General features: G+C 60.3%; 1 protein-coding gene across 1 annotated transcript in view; it reads left to right on the top strand.

Annotated features, from left to right (window-relative positions):
* Positions 1-422: 422 nt before the first annotated feature.
* WNK2 (WNK lysine deficient protein kinase 2) overlaps positions 423-17,943 on the top strand; it is a 106,403-nt gene continuing 88,882 nt past the window's right edge. The window contains exon 1 of the mRNA XM_029919702.1: positions 423-464. Within this exon, the coding sequence (XP_029775562.1) occupies positions 438-464 (27 nt within the window). The 5' untranslated portion in view covers positions 423-437. The remainder of the gene's footprint in view (positions 465-17,943) is intronic.

Here is a 17,943-nt window from a genome sequence, read left to right as displayed (position 1 = left end):
CAGCCTTGCTGGTGCGCGGGCCGGCCTGGCCGCGGGGGCGGCGGCGCGTGCCCCCCTCTGTGTGCGCGCCGTCTGTGGGGGGCCGGCTGCGTGCTGGAGGGCGGGCCTCCCGGCGTGTGGCGGTGAAGCGTGCCCCAGTGTGGGCCCGCGCTGTTGGGTGGGCATGGAGGGCGTGTCTGTCCAGCTGGCTGCCAGTTCGGGGCTTTAAGCACCCAAGTGGCTTAAGTGGTGGCAGCTTTGCAGCGGCGGCAGCGTGTGAGGACTGGGGGGGGGGGGCTGTGTTGGAGCTACTTTTAAAGGAGCGCGTTCCGGAGTCTTTAAAGGCGTAGACGCCCCAGGTGGGGATGCTTGGGGGCCGCCGCCTAAGCGCGTGCATCGGGCCTGGAAGTGGTCCGTGCCCTCCTGCAGCTCGTAGGGCCCAATAGCTCACAAAATGGATGGGGGAATGGTCTTGCAAGGTGCAGGTAAGGGTTGCTTCCCGCCCCCCCCCCCCATGCAAAGGCTCTGGGCATGCATTTTTCATAACCTTGCCCTCACGTTGGCTGTGTCAGCCCCGGCCCTAGAAGATTATATAAACGTAACTCGAGCTGCCCGGGGCCAGCCTTGGAAGCCAAGGCTGTGCTTGTCAGAGCGGGTGTTTACAGGCCCTCCCTCGTCGGAGCGGGCAGCTGCCCCGCACGGGCAGTCCTGTGGGAGAGCCGGCTGCTCCGTGTAAGCTGACCCCGGCACCCTGTGAAGGCAGAAGGCCTCCGGGCCTGACACAGGGCCGCCCGCACCACTGCAGGCCGCCTGCCTTTTTGGCTCAGAAACTGGATGTGGTCGCTTTGTTCTCTGAGCCTCTGCAGTGGGGCCTGCGCGAGGGTGAGCCCCCCCTAATTTCTGGGGGTGTTGACCTGTCCTTAGTCTTGTTTCTCAGACAAGGAGCTCCAGAGGCACCCCTTCCCACAGCCCCTTGGTTTTGCACTGGACACGTGGGGTGTTCCTGGCAGTGCGCTGGTGCCCTGTGGAGCCCTTCGGGAGGGGCTGAGCTCTCCTCCCGCCATGGCTGTAGGTTCTGGACCCTGAGGAGGGTGGCCTCGGTGGTCTGCGGTCGTGGCGCTGTGGTGTGTCAAGGACCGCAGGGAGTGAGTCTGGTGTCTCTGCTGGGTAAGAGGCCCCAGAAAATCTGAAAGGGAGGACCATAGAGCGGGCAGGGGAGCCTGGGGTTGGAGCGTGGCCTTGTGTCTTGACTCCCCTGTCTTCCTCTGGCCAGGTGACCCCGTGTGGCACTGTGGGCACCCGCCACTGCAGGCCTGTGCGGGGTGCTGGGTGGGGGCCAAGGTAGGCCTCAGTACTGATGAGGCAGTGCGGGCACACGTGACCCTCAGGAGGTTCTCGCTCCCGGTAAGGCAAGGCAGGCGGCTCTGCCTCTGGCTCCCTGCGCAGAGCTCAGGCCTGGAGCCTGGCTGCTGTCCAGCCCGGACTCCGGGGGGCGGTGGAGAGGCTGGAGAGGGCTTCCCATCCGTGTGGTGGCGGTTCGTGAGCGGGGGCGGGGTACGGGGAGCCCCCGTTGGCAGGCAGCCGTCCCTCTACTTCTCCCAGCACGAGGGCCGCCTCTGGGGTCAGCTGCTGCTTCTCTGGGCAGGCCCGAGGGGGTTCTGCCCCAGGTGACCTGGAGCAGCGGACGGCCACCGAGAGCCTGCTCTGTTTACCGTGTTCGTTACCGAGGACCCCCCCCACCTCCCAAGGTCACCATTGCCCACACGGATGTAGGTGGTGGGAGGGTAAGGGGGATTGTCACGTTGCCGGAGGAAGCCACCTGCCCCGTGAGGGCGCCCTGAGCAGAGGAGAGCGTGGGGAGCTGGGCGCTGGGTTGGGCCTCTGGGACCTGTGCACCACGGGAGGGCAACAGGTGGTGTGTTGGCTTTGTGTCTGGGGAGGGGGTTCCCTGGCACCCAACGCGGAGACGTTCGCCCCCTTGCGGTCCCTGGGATTGCCAGGTGTCAGGTGTGCCTGGAGGGCGGGTCACTGGGAGTGCTGCCTTCAGCAAGGGGAGCTCCGTGGGAGTCCTCCCATCCCCCCTCCTTCCTCAGCCGCCAGGAGCTCCCTGAAACCGCCTCCCCAGAAGTGCTTCCCTCTCCAGGGGCTGGAGGCTGGGGGCCTCTGTGCCTGCTGGCCTCCGCCAGAAACGCCTGAGGCGGGGAGGGGGGGTGCGGGGGAGGCCGTGTGTATGGACCTGGTGAGTCTGGCCTGGAGGACGTGAGGTCCCCATGAAGCTGGTCTCTTTCCGGGAATTAGTGTGTTTACCTCGCAGCAGAGGGCGAAGCAGAGGGTGGCAGGAGACCCCACTTCCCAAATCCGAATCCCCCAGATACCGTGTTACCTCCCTGCCTCTTTTCTTTTGAATAAACTTTCATTCTGGCCTCAGAGCGTAGAGACGGCAGCTGAGGGAGTGCACACTTACCCCAATACCTCTCCTGGCTCCCGTCTCCCACGTCTGCAGGGCAGGGCTGTGGTGGCACTGCTCCCACATAGACCCTGCCCCGGGTTGCCGGGCGGCAGCGGCAGGTCTCCACCAGTGGCGCGTCCTGGGCGGCGCAGGGCACCTTCCTACTTGTTGCCACCTCTGAGCTGGCGTGTGTCCCCAAGGAGAGAAAACACAGCCAGCCCGGATCTGGCTGGCACCTGGAAATGTTGGAGGCAGGCTGGTGGGCTTCCCTGGGTCACACGTTACTCTGGTGACTTCCTCAGGGTCTCGGAGAGAGCCTCTCAGCCCGCTCCGGCATGCTGCCCACTCCTATCTGTGGTTCCCGCCTTCAGGGGAGACGGGGTGCTCCCTGCAGAAGGTGTGGGAGCTGCTCCCGTGGGGCTGGGCACTGCCTCCTGTGGGAGGCGGGGTCTGTACCTGGAGCCCTGTTTCCGGTGCCCCGTGGGTCTAGGCACACCCAGTGTGGGGACCCTTCTGCCTTGTGGGGGTGCTGGCCCTTGAGCCTCTGCTTGGAGCACTGGCAGGGCCATTGTGGGACTGGGGGAGTCCTAAAGATCTACTTCAGGGGCTGAGACCCCTGGCTGGGCCCCTCCCGACACCCGGCAGGTGCAGACATGAAGCTGTCCTGCTGTTCTGCGTTGCCTGGAGGCGGCTAGGCGCCTGAGGGGCAGGCCTGGGCTTCAGGCGGAGGAGGGGGCTTGTAAACGGAGACCACAAGGCCAGATGCCGTCTGACTCCCTGCACCCCCTTTGTGTGGTCATGGAGTCGCTGCTGTAGCCAGATGTCTGCGCGGCGCTCACCTGCCTGCGCCCTGGGCAGCCCGTCGCATGGGGGGCTGTGGGTGCCCCGGTCTCCTCGCTGTGCTCCGAGGATGCTGGGGGCTGCCTGCCATCTCTTGTGGCCCTGGGGCCCCACCTGCGCCCGGCCAGGCACAGGGCCGCATGCCTGGCCGCAGGTGGCCCGTGGGCTCCACAGACAGGCCAGGGACCCGGCTTGGGGTGCTGGGCAGCTTCAGGGCCGTGGGCTTGTCTGCCTCCGGAGTGCCCACGGGCAGGCGGCCGTGGGGCGGGGGCACACGTGGAGGGGACTCTGCTCGCACCCTGGGGTACCTCACATATGACTGTGGTTGGTGGTCACCTCGTGTTATTTTCATTTGTAAACATCTTTCTCACTTGATTTTGTTCCGGGAGCTGCAATTTGAAATCAGTTGGAGGGACGTCAAGGCAGAGTTTACTTTCCCGAGCGGCGTCTCATGTGCGATGCGGCTCACGGTTGTGGCGTGAGAGGCCCGTGGGGATGGGCCTTGTCCCCTTCCTTCCCACGCGGTGTGGGGTGCGGTGTGGGCGAGGCCCGCGTCCTGAGCTGAGGGCGGCCGTCCTGGGCTCGCGGGGAGCCTGTGGCTCGTTCCCACTGCCCGGCGTGTGCCTCTCGGGGCCTCCGCGGAGGCCCTGGCGCCTGGCACTGGGCCGAGCCTGACAAGGGCCCATTGCCGAGGGACTTGGGCCCCAGAACGAGGACCCCGTCCCGGCGTCTCCCGCGCTGCCGGCGTGTTTCTGGGCTGCGGGCTTACCCAGGTGTGCCAGCTTTGCGGGCAGGCTCTCAGCCAGAACGTGATGGTGGCGAGAAAAAAAATTGCTAAGTGGGCAGGGCGGTGTTTTGGAGGATTCCAGACGCCAGGTCCCGCGTAGGGGTGCAGCGGGGCAGGCTGCCGCGGTTCGTTGGCTCAGCTGGCGTTGGTGTAGCGCGTGCCCCGGCTCCAGCCTGGGGGTACCGCAGCGAGCAGGACAGACCGCATCAGGGTGCGAGAGCCAGGTCTTCACGGGGGAGGCGAGGGAGTGTGGGGAGAGGCCATCCTGCGGTCCTGGGCTGGCCCTGTGCCCGCCACTCACCTTCTAGAATGGCTCGGGCTCTCGGCTCTGTGCGTGGCCTTAGGCCTCTCTCGGGGCCTGTGGCTTGGGCCAGCTGTTGGCTGAAGCTACATGATCCCCAAGGTGGTGACACGGAGCTCCAGGTCACCTCTTTGAGGGAACAGCACTTGACCTGCTCTGCAGAGGGTCGGCGTCCGCCGGGCTGGGCGGTGAGGTGGAGGGTGCCTGGGGCGCTGGGCCAGGCTGCGCACCCTGCCCGGTGCGCACAGACGCCCCAGAGCAGGGGCCCCTGCCGGACCTGGCCCCCGGGCCCACAAGCTTCCCTGTGGGGAGGCCTTGGGGCCGGCATCTGCCTTTGTGAGCCTCGGTTTACCTGTTTATGCACGAGGAGGGTGCTGGCCGACCTCGTGGGGTCGTGGGGACTGTTGACAGTGTTTGGCATCGAGCACAGAGCAGGCACTCAGTGAAACGCCTTCTGCCAAAAAAAAAAAAAAAAGTTGTGAAAAGTAGAGATTGAAGTGGAGAATGGCTGGGCCGGGAGGAGCGTGGGGGCCTGCCTGTGGGCGGCGGCTCCCGGGCGGGGGCCTGCCGGGGCCAGCTCAGCTTCAGCACCTGGCTGCACCTGGCTGCAGCGGAGGCAGATAAGGGGGAGGCGTGAACACAGCAGCTGGAGTCCCTGAGAAGCAGGTTAGGATCCGCCTCTGGCCACAGACAGGCCAGGGGCTGTTTGGGTGGAGAGGCCCGGGAGGGGGGCTCGGGACTCAGCACGGGACAGCGGCCCCTCGAGGTCGGCATCCTGGGGGCTGGCTGCTGGTTGGTGTGCCCCCGTCGGATAGTTTTCTGATCCAATCCTGCTCCCCGGAGGCTGGGATTCTAAGATTTCCCGGAATACTTGCTCACTGTCTCTAATCTAGGTTGGCTTTCTTAGAACACGTGTCACAGTTTTTTGGGAAAAGAATAAAAGAAAGGGATGCACTCAGTGCGCTGTTGGCGAAGGAATAGACGGGTAGTTTGGTGGAACAGACCGGGACCCCGGAAAACAGAGCCAGGTGAGTGCGGGTCACTGACCTTTGGCAAGGGACAGAGACAACCCTGGGGAGCAGAGACCTGTCTCTTGAGCAGATGGTGTTGGGACAGTCGGACGTCCACGTGCAGAGACGTGAATCTGCACGGACCTTACTCCACAAAATTAACTCAAAATGGATCAGAGACCTAAATGCACAGTGCAAAACCATAAAACTCCTGGCAAGTAACGTGGAGAGTCTGCGTGAGCGCGGGCTTGGCAAGGACTCACTTAAATTCCGGTGCAAGTAACATACACTGTAATAATGTTAGTTTCTCGTGCGCAGTGTGGCGATTCAGCATGTCCATGCATCACCCAGTGATCGTCACACCCCCCTCCTTAACCCCCAAAACCTCCTGCCCCCAGGCCCCCCTCCCCCCTCCCCTCTGGCGGCCGTCAGTTTCTTCTCTGCAATTAGACTGTTTCTTGGTTTGCCTCACCGCTTTTCCCTTTGCTTATTTGTTTTGTTTCTTAAATTCCACATGTGTGTGAAATCATAGGGTATTTGTCCTTCTCTGAGGGACTGACTGCATAGCAATGCTCTCTAGCTCCATCTGTGTCCCTGCAAGTGGCAGGATTTCACCCTTTTTATGGCTGAGTAATAGTCCATTGTGGATAAACTACTTCTTTATTGATCGCTTGCTTGGCTGCTGTAGGTGTAGGGGCGCGTGTGTCCCTTTGGATTCGTGTCCTCGCGGTTTTGAGTAACTACCTAGGAAAGCAGTTGCGGGGTCGGGAGGGAGCTCTGTGTTTGACTTTCTGAGGAACGTCCGCACGCTCTGCGGAGCGGCCGCCGGCGTGCATCCCGCCAGCACTGACGAGGGCTCTCTCTCCACATCCCGTCCGGCGCTTTGTTGTTTCCTGGGTTTTTGATTTTACCCATTCTGACAGGTGTGAGGCAGTAGCTTACTGTGGTTTTGACTTGTGTTTCCCAGATGATGAGTGATGTTGAGATCATTTCATGTGTCTGTTAGCCATCTGGATGACTTCTTTGGAGAAACATCCGTCAAGTCTTCTGCCCATTTGTAATTGGATTGTTTCTTGGGTGTTGAGTTGTCTAATTTCTTTACAAATTTTGGATACTAACCCTTGATCTGATATGTCATTTGTAAATACCTTCTCCCATTCAGTAGATTGCTTTTTAGATTTATTGGTTGTTTTCTTTGCTGTGTAGAAGCTTATTATTTTATTTATTTATTTATTTATTTATTTAATTTTTGAGAGACAGAGACTGTACAGGCAGGGGAGGGTCAGAGAGAGAGGGAAACACAGAATCTGAAGCAGGTTCCAGGCTCTGAGCTGTCAGCACAGAGCCCGACATGGGGCTCAAACCCACGAACCGTGAGATCATGACCTGAGCCGAAGCTGGACGCTTAACCGACTGAGCCCCCCAGGCGCCCCTATTTTTTAATTTCAATGTTATTTTGAAAGAGAGAGAGGCGCATACAGAGGAAGAGAGAGTCCCGAGCAGACTCCACGCTGCCAGCACAGAGCCAAATGTGGGACTCGAGCTCACAAAACTGAGATCATGACCTGAGCCAAGATCAAGACTTAGACACTTAACTGACTGAGCCACCTTGGTGTCCCGGAAACCTTTTATTTTGATGCAGTCCCAAATATTTAGTTTTGCTTTTTTCCCCTGGAGACAGGTCTAGGAAAAAGTTGCGTTGGCTGATGTCTGCCTGCGCTCTCCTCGAGGATTGTTATGGTTCCTGGTCCTACGTGTAGGCCTCTGATCCATTTTGAGTTTATTTTCGTGTACGGTGTAAGAAACGGTTTCGTTTTTTTGTGTATAGCTGCCCACTTTCCCAGCACCATTTGTTGAAGAGACTGTCCTTTTCCCACTGCATATTCTTGCGTCCTTTGTTGAGAATTAGTTGACCACACGGTCGTGGGCTCATTTCTGGGTTCTCTGTTCCGCTCCACAGATCTGGGTCTCTGTTTTTGTGCCAGCGCTGTACTGTTGGGATCACTGTGGTTCTGTAATATTTGGAATTGTGTTACTTTGATTTTCTTTTTCAAAGTTGGTTTGGCTTTTTGGGGTCTTTTGTGGTTCCATACAAATTTTAGGATTGTTTGTTCTAGCTCTGCAAAAAATGTCCATGGTTTTTTGGTAGAGATTGCATTAAATATGTAGATTGTTTTGGGTAATGATAGACATTTTAACAATATTTGTTCTTCCAGTCCGTGAGCATGGAATGTCTTTCTGTTTCTTTTTTTTTGACTTATTATTTATTTTGAGAGTGAGAGTGGGTGCATGTGAGCGAGGGAGAGAGAGAATCCCAAGCAGGCTCCACGTTCGGTGCAGAGCTGGACGCTGGGCTCGATCCCATGACCATGAGCTGAAGTTGAGTCAGACGCTCGACCAGCTGAGCCACCTGGGCGTCCTCCTGTCTTTCCAGTTTTCTCTCTTTCTTTTTTCATGTGTTTGTTTATTTTTGAGACAGAAAGCATGAGCTGTGGAGGGGCAGAGAGCGATGGGAACAGGAACCGAAGGAGGCTCCGTGCTGCGGGCACAGAGCCTGGTGCGGGGCTCGGACTCCTGAGCCGAGAGGTCATGACCCGAGCTGAAGCTGGACGCTTGACCGACGGAGCCACCTGGGCGTCCCGTCTTTCCAGTTCTTTGCGACGTCTTTGGCCTCCGTCATCAGTGTCGTATGGTTTTCAGAGCAGAGGACCTTCACCCCCTTGGTTAGGTTTATTCCTAGGTGTCTTATTATTTTTGGTGCAGTTGTAAATGGGATTGTTTTAGAAAGGTAACTGGTTTCCATATGTTCATGTTGTATCCTGTGACTTTACTGAGTTCATTTATCAGTTCCTGTAGTTTTTTGGTGGAGTCTAGGAATTCTGTATATAGTGTCATGTCATCTGCAAATAGCGAAAGTTTTCTTTCTTTCTTAACCATTTCGATGCCTTCTATCTCTCTATTTTTCACCACTGAGTATGTTAGCTGTAGGGTTTCAAAGAAATGGACTTACATGTATACGTGTGTATGTGCGTATGCACGTACATATGTGTATACATGTGTAGGCATACTTGAGGTATGTCCCTTTAAAAATTTTCTTAATGTTTACTGATTTTTGAGAAAGAGATACAGAGCTTGAGCAGGGGAAGGACAGAGAGGGAGGGAGACACAGAATCTGAAGTAGGTTCTGGGTTCTGAGCTGTGAGCACAGATGTGGGGCTCAAACTCATGAACTGCGAGATCATGACCTGGGTCAAAGTCAGACGCTCGACCAGCTGAGCCCCCCAGGCGCCCCTTGTTGAGAGTTTTTATCCAGAGTGGACGCGGTACTTTGTCAGACGCTTTTCCTACGTCTACGGAGACGACCCTATGGCTCCTACCCTTTGTCTCATCGCCGTGATGTATCCCGTTGGTTGTTTTGCAAATAGTGAACCAGGCTTGCACACCAGGAGTAAATCCCACTTGATCGCGGTGCATGATTTTTTAACTGTATTGTCGGATTTGGTTTGCTAGTATTTGTGGAAGAGTTTTGCGTCTGTGTCCATCAGGGATATTGGCTTGTAGTTCTCTTTTTTTGTTGTGTCTTTATCTGGTTTTGGTGTCACGGTGATACCCTTGGTGACATTTTAAATACAAACCAAGGGCACAGTGTACGGAAACCAAAATCTCAATATAACATCCGAAGAACCCCTGCGACTCAACAGTTAGAGGACAAGCAGCCCGATGGAGGCGCCGGCCGCGGACCCCTGCCCGGAGCAGAGGACACGCTGCGTCCCGCGTCGGCGGGAAACGCACCTCCAAACAGCATTCCTCCCGCCAGGACACCGCCAGGCTGCGGGGGGCCACGGAGGGCCGCCTGGTGGCAGCGTCTCACACGCCTGAACACACTCTGACCGCTCCGTCCGCAGAGCGAACCCGAGGTGCCCGACCAGAATGAGTTGAAAACATTCGTCCCCACCAACCTGCGCGCGGTGTCTGCAGCAGCTTTATGCCCGGGGCCACCGCTTGGAAGCGTCCAAGGCGTCCTTCGTGGGTGATGGGCAGACTCGCTGTGGTCCCTCCAGACAAGGGGATATTCCTGGTGCCACAAAGAGATGAGTTACTTCGTCTCGGAAAGACCGAAATGAACCCTAAACGCGTATTATTAAACGAAAGAAGCCAGTTTGAGAAGACTACATCCTGTGTGAGTCCAGCCGGGAGCTCCGGAAAGGGCCAGGCTGTGGAGCCAGGGAGGAGTTTGGGGGGGCTGGGGGCTGGGTGGGGCAGAATGGGGGGACACAGAGCAGTCTGAGGCGGGCACCCACTCTGATCCTACGTTCGTCCAGACCACAGAGCTCACGGCCAAGAAGGACCCCCGACGTGAACCGTGGGCTCTCGGTAGTAACGTGTCCGTCCTGGCGTCGGTTACAATCAATGTGTCCGGCGCGCCTGATGGGAGGAGGCTTCGCGGGATCTGGGGGTGGGGGGGTACGCGGGAATTCTGTACTTTCTGCTCAGTCTTTCCGTAAACTCGAACCTCTCTGAGAAATCGTCTGTCAGGTTAGAGAAAAAGCCAGAGTTCCCGCCACGTCAGAGAAGCTTGCGGATGCAGAACGACCCACTCTGAATTCCAGGGGTGTGCCCGCTCGCTCTGGGTCTCACACACACACGTGCGCTTACTCGGCAGCGGCCTGCACGGCGTGCCCCAGGTTTTCAAATCTTTTTGTTTCTAAAGGGCCTTTTAGGGGCGCCCCGGTGGCTCAGTTGGTTGAGTGTCTGACTCTTGATTTCGGCTCCGGTCATGATCCCAGGGACACGGGATTGAGTCCCCATTGGGAGCTATCAGTGCGGAGCCTGCTTGGGATATTCTCTCTCTCTCTCTCTCTCTCTCTTTCTGTCTCTGTCTCTCCCTCACTTTCTCTTTCTCTCTCTCTCCCTCCCTCCCTCCCTCTCTCTCCTTTCTCACCAATAAATAAATATATTAATAATCCTTTCATGATGTATTTTCAAGGAGATGCTATGTTTCAGGGTTCGTTACCATTTTTGTATTTGCTCTTCTAGAAAGTTCTCAGACATGCTTACCATGTGGGGGAAGCCAGGGCTGGACTGAGTGTTCTAGGCTCCGGAGAGGTGGCTCTGTGTCATGGGCTCCCTGGGTATCTCTCCCTGGGGTGTTGGTGCAGGGAGGGCCCGGACACACGTGCCTGCCACACCGGCTTCCCCGTGAGCTGGGCATGTTTCCCACCGAGCTCAGGAGGGAGATCTCTCCACAGTGGCTCCAGAAATGAAGCTGTCACGGTATGAGCCCTGCCTGGACACTCGGGCAGAGGGACCGGTGGGACGAGGGGGTGCTGAGAGAGCCTTGGTGCTTCTGAGCCCCGATGTTTTGCGGAAGGCTGCCTTGGCTGGGGTCGTCCTCGGCGGCGGGGGGATCTGAGCATGGCCGCCAGCTGGCCGCATGCAGAGAGCGGGCAGGAAGTAGTCTTTGGACTCCTAGACCCCCTGCAGGCTTACCTGGTCTTTAGAACCATTTAAAGAGGTTTTGGGACTCTGCTTTCACAGATGCGGAGGCGTTGGGTGGGGGGAGGATAGCTCGCACAGCGAGGCAGTGCCTGGTGGCATGGCCTAGGCTTCTTGCTTGATGGGGCGTGCTGGGTCAGGCAGGCATTGCCATTGCGGTACTTCTCAGAGCCTTTAAAATGCTTGTGGTGTTGTGAAGCTGTCGAGGGGTTGTAGGAGGCCTTGCCTCTTCTTTTCCCACTGCTTCATGGGAACAGGACAGGCTCTGGGGAGTGGTGTGGCTGCCAAACATTGGTTGAGATGTGGGTGTCCCAGAGAATGTCTTGGCCCCGTGGCAAACACTGTGGGGGCTTCTGCCCGATGCACCGGTGGTGTCTTTGGCAGTGCTTAGAGCTTGGCATGGGTCACGGCCCTGCCACCCTCCCCCCTATCTCTGGCTGGATGCTGTGGGGAGGAACTGTCCTCCCCCAGTGGCCACTCTTCCCCAGGGTCCCTGCTTTCCTGGCTCTTGCTCACGATCAGATGAGCTGGGAGAATTCTCAGCTGTGAACTGAGTGTGGCTGAGCAATGCAGACTTGTAATCATTTCCAGAATCTGAGACCCAGGGGTGGCCAGTCAAGGGCCCTCGTGGCTTAGCAGTATTGGCAGGGACAGTGGTGCTTTCCCGTTTTCTACTCTCCTCAGCCATGTTGGATTTGTCTGCAGGCTCATGACCTCATGGCGCAAAAAGGCTGCCATAGCTTCAGGCATCACAACCACATTTGAGGGCAGAAAGCAAGTGGGTAGGTGGGAGTTCATATTGTAATCCACGAAGGAAACTGTTTACCAGTAAGAGACTTTGGTCCCCCCAGGTCAGAGTGGGAGGGCATGGCTGGCCACAGGGGCGTCTGGGAAAATGCAGGGGCATCTGGGAAAGGCCTGCTTATGTGGATGGATTTCGGAGTGTTCCTGGAGGTGGGTGGGGTGGGTCAGGCTGTGAGGGGTCTGCCCATGTCTGTTGTGGTGGTTGTCCCCTGTCTGCAAGGCCCTGCGGGGGCCTGTGTGCCGGGAGGCCCTCCGCCTGGGCCTGTCACACCCGCTCCTTGTGGGCGCCTTGGGCCGCCTGCTCCTCCTGCCACGGGACGGTGTCCCCAGCCCTGCGCTCCCCTCTCCCGTCATCAGAGCCTCGTCCTCTCCGCCAGTGACATTTTGTCCGGAGAACGTGGGAGCGCGGTCCACCCGCCGTGCCCGCAGAGCCCCGTGTCACGCGCAGCCCTGACCTGCACGCCGCCGGCCACGGGGCTCACGCGGGCTGTGCTTCCCCGCGGCGCCGATGCTCTCCCCCCGCTCGCTCGGGCCCGGCGGGCAGCGTGGGCTGTGTCGGCTCTCACGTCGGTTCTCGTCTAGAACGATCCTCCACTTCATCCTTTTTTTTTTTAAGTTTATTAATTTGTTTTGATAAAACGTGTGTGCAGGCGTGAGTGCGGAGGGACAGAGAGACAGAGACCGGGACCCCCAGGCAGACTGCGCTGCTGGCCCAAAGCCTGGACTCGGGGCTCAAACCCGTGCCCGTGAGGCCGGGCCCTGAGCCGAAATCGGGACTCAGACGTTTAGCAGACTGAGCCTCCCAGGCGCCCCTTTGCTCCTTGTTTTTGGATCTCCCGAGGCGCTGCCTTTTGTCCCACAGAGGCTGGGCTGGGGCCTCCCAGCTTCCGCACGGCCTTAGGCTGTGTCTAGGGCCTGCCTGTCACCGAGGCAGGTCCCGTCCCGTGTTGAAGAGGGGATTCCGCGAGGGGCTGCTCTGCTGCCCCCACAGCCCCTGACCTGTGGCCTCAGGGTCGAGGGACGCTCCAGTTGGAACCTTCCAGGCTTTTGGAAAGATGAATCACACTGGCCCCCTTCCCAGCGGGCAGTCGGAGGCAGAGCCGGGGCCCGAACCAGACTGCTGGGGCTCTTTGGGGGAGCTGGGGTGTGGGCGCAGTGGTCCTGGGGCTCAGGTCCCCCGGCTCCTGAACCTGCGCGGGCCTCCCGGTGCGTGAATTTCCCCTGCAGGGAAAGAGGCCCCGCCGTGGGGCCCCCTCTGCACGCCAGCCCTCGGCCCCTGCCGTTGGGGGGGGGGGGGCTGCAGCACAGACGGGGAGGCCTCTGCTGGGAGACATGAGACCCTCTGAAGGTCACCGGGTGATGGAGGCGGAGACCCAACCCAAGCCCCCTTCCTGGCAGAGGCTTTCACTTGGGTGCCTGCCCTTCTTGATTTTCTTCATGTTCTTCGGTATTTTTGCAAAGTCATAACTGGAGCGTCTGAGCTAACGTGTGCAGTGGCGGTGAGTGACCACACACGGCCCGTGTCCCCTGCCCGCACCAGCTTTGGCGAGAGCCCGCCTGGGGACGAGTGGGTCCACCGGCCTCCCCGGTCCTGGGGGTGAGCTCAGGGTGGGCTCGGCCCCAGCTCTGCCTGCAGCTGGTGCAGGCGGGGGGCCCTGATGCAGCGGGGTGCCTTCTGCTGTGCCTGGTGGGTGCAGCCCTGCAGCCTGGCTGTTGTTGGGGCCCCTGCGCGGTGTCTTCAGGCTGGGAAGTCACAGTGCCAGGTGGCCACCAGCAGTCCACCGACACCTGTCTGGACAGGGCCCCAGGGCTTTCTTCTCTGTAGAGTTTCAGCAAGACAGTGTATTTGGTTGTCTTGGAAGAAGTATTGCAAACTCAGGGAGGGGGCGTGAGGGCGGGGCTGCCGGCACGGGGGGGGGGGGGGGGGGGGGGGGGGGGGGGGGGGGGGGGGGGGGGGGGGGGGGGGGGGGGGGGGGGGGGGGGGGGGGGGGGGGGGGGGGGGGGGGGGTGGCTCTGGGGGGACAGGGGGAGCTCCTGTGCTTGGATTTAGGGAAAGTGTCATCCTGTTGCCTTGCAATACCAGCGACCCACCTGTGGGGCTCACGGGGTCATCATTTGTCAGGGGCCCCAGGCCATCGGGCCGTCCCATGCCCAGGCCTGGCTCTGGACGGCCGCAGGCCGAGCAGGGCTGGTTCTAGGGGACCTGATGGTCTAGAAAATGGTTTTTGGATCCTGGGGACACAGGCCACACCTCACCTTGCCCTGACATGTGTGTGAGCTGCATTAGCGTGTGCTCCTCAACTGTGACATGGGGCTGCCTTGTCACACGGGCTATTGGGGTGCTAGGGGGACAGAAGCTGCTGTGGGTGGTGGCCGTCGGCCCTTTCGCAGCTTCTAGATGTTTCCTTGGGAGCATCCGAGCCAGAGCGTTTCCTTCCTGTGACAGCCACCCCTGAACTGGAAGTTTGGGGTGCTAGGCAGGGGCTGTGGCACATGCTCCACGGGTGGCATGGGATGCATGGGGACTCCGAGCAGCCCTGACCCTGGGCGGCCACATGGGAAGGGGGAGGGGCTGTGCCCTGCAGGGAGGGAGGCCAGGAGGGCTGGTGTGACCTCGGGCCCGGAGAACATTACTGCTTGTCACTGCAGGCATGCTCCTGTGAGCGATTGGGGGTTGGGAGGGCAGACACCTGGGGAGGGGGTGCTGGGATGTGAGCGGGGTGTCCCCAGGCCCATTTCCACAGTCCTCTGGCCTTGGTGGCCCTGGCCATCTGTGGATGGGATTCCTGGCCTTTGGGTGTCAGTGCACCACCTACCCCACCTGTGCCATGTGCCCGTGTGGGCGCAGTCCCGGGGGCTCATCAGCACCCTCCCGTCCTCCTAGCTGTCCATGGCAGGACGGGAGGGTGCCCGCTGGGTGGCGTGCCCGCCTGGCCGGGGGTCCGTCCACTGGCTGCGGGGCAGCTCTCCGGGGCTGGGGCATTGTCTGCGCAGATTTGTGGAAGGAAAGTTACGGGAAGGTGGGAGGTGCCCCCCTCAGGGATGGGGTGGGCCAGTTGAGGGACATCGGCTAGAAATGAGATGAAGCAAAAGCAGGTGAAAATAGCGAATGAATGGTTTTATTTTTTAATTTTTTTAACATTTATTTTTGAGAGAGAGAGAAAGCGTATGCGCACGAGAGCAGTAGCGAGCAGGGGAGGAGCAGAGCGAGAAGGAGACACAGACTCTGAAGCAGCTCCAGGCTAGGAGCTGTCGTCACAGAGCCCGGCTCAGGGCTCGAACTCACAGACCTCGACACCGTGACCTGAGCCAAAGTCAAATGTTCAACCAACTGAGCCCCCCAGGCGCCCCCAAAATGGTAAAGGTTTGAAACAGAAGGGGCGGTGGAATGCTGCACGTGCAGATGGCCGGGGGTGCTCACGGCCCCGTTGTTTCAGAAGGGTCGCTGCTTGAGGCCAGTTGCCGGGTCGGCGCGTGGGGCCCCGCCGGGCACAGACACGTGCCCGCGTGCCGTCCCAGAGGCGGCGCGCGCCCTGGGACTTCCCACACGTGGCCTTCAGCACTCGGCCCCGTCCCGCCCCCGCCGTGCCCAGGGCGCCCGGTCTGTGGGTCCCCACGCCTGCTGCGGACTCAGGGTAGCCCGTTTAGATGTTACAGGCAAGAGGCAGGCTGCGGGGGACGTGGGCACCGTGCCCCTGGTGCTCTGCAGGTGCCTGCGTGCCCACCCGGTGGGCGCACACGGACGCCCCTGCTCCCGGCTCCCTGGTGGCCCAGGTGTGGACAGCTGGCCCACCCTGGCCGGGCCTGGGCTTGGTGTCCAGCCCGCTCTGGCCTGGGGAAGGGGCGCCGCCCCGCAGGAAGCCTGGCCCTGCCTGCTCACCTGCACCTCTGAGTGTCCCGGGAAGCCTGGCATTTGGCTCCCGGCTGGCCCGCCTGAAACGGTCCGTAAGCCCCTGTAAATATTTGATGACTGTGATGATAGCAAACAAAGGCCTGCTCTGTTCCCAGAGGGAGTGAGACGGGGGTATTGGAACGTTCTGGCCCTGCGGGTTGCTTCCTGGAGCGGCTCATGGATGCCTTTTTTTGAGGCAGGCCCTTTGTGTCCGCGAGCAGAGCAGGGCCCTGTGCGGCCTGGCAAGGTGGGGCGGAGCGGCACTGCCAGCTTTCCACCTGGCACCGGCCGGCCTCTTCTAGGGCTGTGAGCCCGGCTAGAGGTCACCGTGGGGTCTTGCCCTTCAGATGCAGCTAGGGACAGACTCTTGGCTTCAGAGGGGCCGGGGGCACTGCCTGGCGTGGGCGCCTGGCAGCCCAGCAGAGGGGTCAGTGCCCGGCTGGCACTGTCAGCCTCTGGTGGGCGTGGCTGGACTGCCACCAATGCGCCACACACCTGCCCCCATGGCAGGTTCCTGATCCCAGTTCCCTGCTTGCTGGCCTGGGCGTGTGGCTGGGAAGAGGCCCGTCTGCCCTGTGGGTGCTTCCATGGGTCCTTTGGAACCTTTGGGACCCTGGTGGGTCCTTTGAGGCCATCTTGCGACTGAGAGCAAAGGACTGGGGTCATAGTGGCTTTCTCTGTGGGCGGGGCAGGAGCTGCCAGGGCCCCCACTCCTGGTGTTTCCAGCAGGTGCACCACAGTTGATGCCTTCTGCAGAGGGTTTCTCTGAGGATGGCTCTTCTGGGGAGGAAAACGCTGAGGGCAGGGCTGGGGTAGGGTTAGTGGGTGGGGGCTGGATCACTGGGAGCGTAGTTATTAATGGTTGTGATAACAGCTCCGACAATTTCCTGACCGCTCACAGGCCCCCTGCTGATGTGCTTGCTTCCTCTCCTGGAGTCCTGGTGCAGCCTGAGGGGCTGGTTTAGCCTGGGGGCTCGGGGACTCCCAGGCCCATGAAGGCTGTGTGGCTGGAGACAGCCTCCACCATCGGTCACTCGGAGCCCCGGGACCACGCTGCTGCTGGGGGAGGGTGGGCAGCGCCCCTGAGGCCTGGAGGGCCCTTCCTGGGAGCTGCGGAGGCGCTGGAGTCTGACCCCGGGGAGTCACTGTCACAGCCTGGAGCATGCGTTTCGGACAGAGCTTCCTGACCCGAAGTCGCTGCAGTGACAGTGACACCAGCGTGGCTGGAGGGTCCTGGGTCCTTACAAGAGGAGGACCTGTGGCCTCTGGAAGGCAGACAAGGGGACAGATTCCCCAGGAGCCCAAGAAGGAAGCAGCCCTGTGTAGTCACCTTGACTTGGCCGTGAGGCTTTCTTCTTTTGGCTCCCAGACTTGAGAGTGAGTGTGTGCTCTTTGCCGAGGTGCTAACAGGAAGCCATCTTGCCTCCCAGGGGACCGCATACAGCGAGGGCCTGGACAGGCCACCCAGGGGGCAGCTGTGTGGTGTGGGTGCTGGAGGGCCAGGGGTTCTGTTCAACAGGACAAATGGGCGTCCTGAGCACCCAGCCTGGTCAGTGGGGACAAAGGGACATTATAGAAGTTTAGGTGGCTGCAAGTCAGGTGCCAGGAGCCCTCCTGGGCATGGTAGCCTCCTCTGATGAAGACGGGCCTGGGGCCCAGGCCGGGCAGCTTCTGCAGGGCAGGGAGGCCTGGCCCCAGCCCCAGGCCCGGGCTCAGCGAGGACAGGCTGCCAGCCTCAGAGCTCCGGGCTGGTGCATGTACCCTGTCTGCCCGTCACAGAACCACACGTGTCCTGGGGGCCCGAGGGGCGCGTAGCCCTCATGTGCCGGGTGGGCTCCCCCGGGGCCCCGGGGCCTCTACAGCAGGGAGTGCAGGAGGGGCCCCTCCCTGAGGCCCCTGCGGGTGACTTAGGTGAGGGAGCCGGGCCAGCTTGTGCTCGCCTCAGCCCTGCACTCACACTTGGGTGGTCCTCCGTACCGCCTTCCTTTCTGGTGCGAGTGCCACTGCTCACGCGCCCTCCCTGGTCACACACCGGACCAGGCTGGCCAGGGGCGTCAGGAGGGCCAGGGCAGCCCTGTGCTCTGCCGGTCCCTTCCCTGCTCACCCCGACCAGCTCTGCCCCTCTCCCACCTCTGTCCTCCCATTCCTCTCTCATCTTTGTCCCTTCCCATCACTGTCCCCCAGTCCTGTCACTGGCCCCCTCCACCATCACTGTCCCTCACTCACCTCTGTCCCCTCCCCATCTCGTTCTCATCCTCCATCTCTGTTCCCTCCCTCCCTATCTCTGCCCACCCATCCCTGCTCTGTCCCTCTCCCACCTCTGTCCCCTGCCCCCATCTCTGCCTCGTCTGCCGTCCTTCTTCCCCATCTGCCTCCCTCTCATTT

This window comes from Suricata suricatta, chromosome 13, assembly GCF_006229205.1.
Source record: "Suricata suricatta isolate VVHF042 chromosome 13, meerkat_22Aug2017_6uvM2_HiC, whole genome shotgun sequence".
NCBI classification, from domain to species: Eukaryota; Metazoa; Chordata; class Mammalia; order Carnivora; family Herpestidae; genus Suricata; species Suricata suricatta.
Note: the sequence above shows the minus strand (reverse complement) of the source record. Positions and strands in the feature narration are given on the sequence as shown.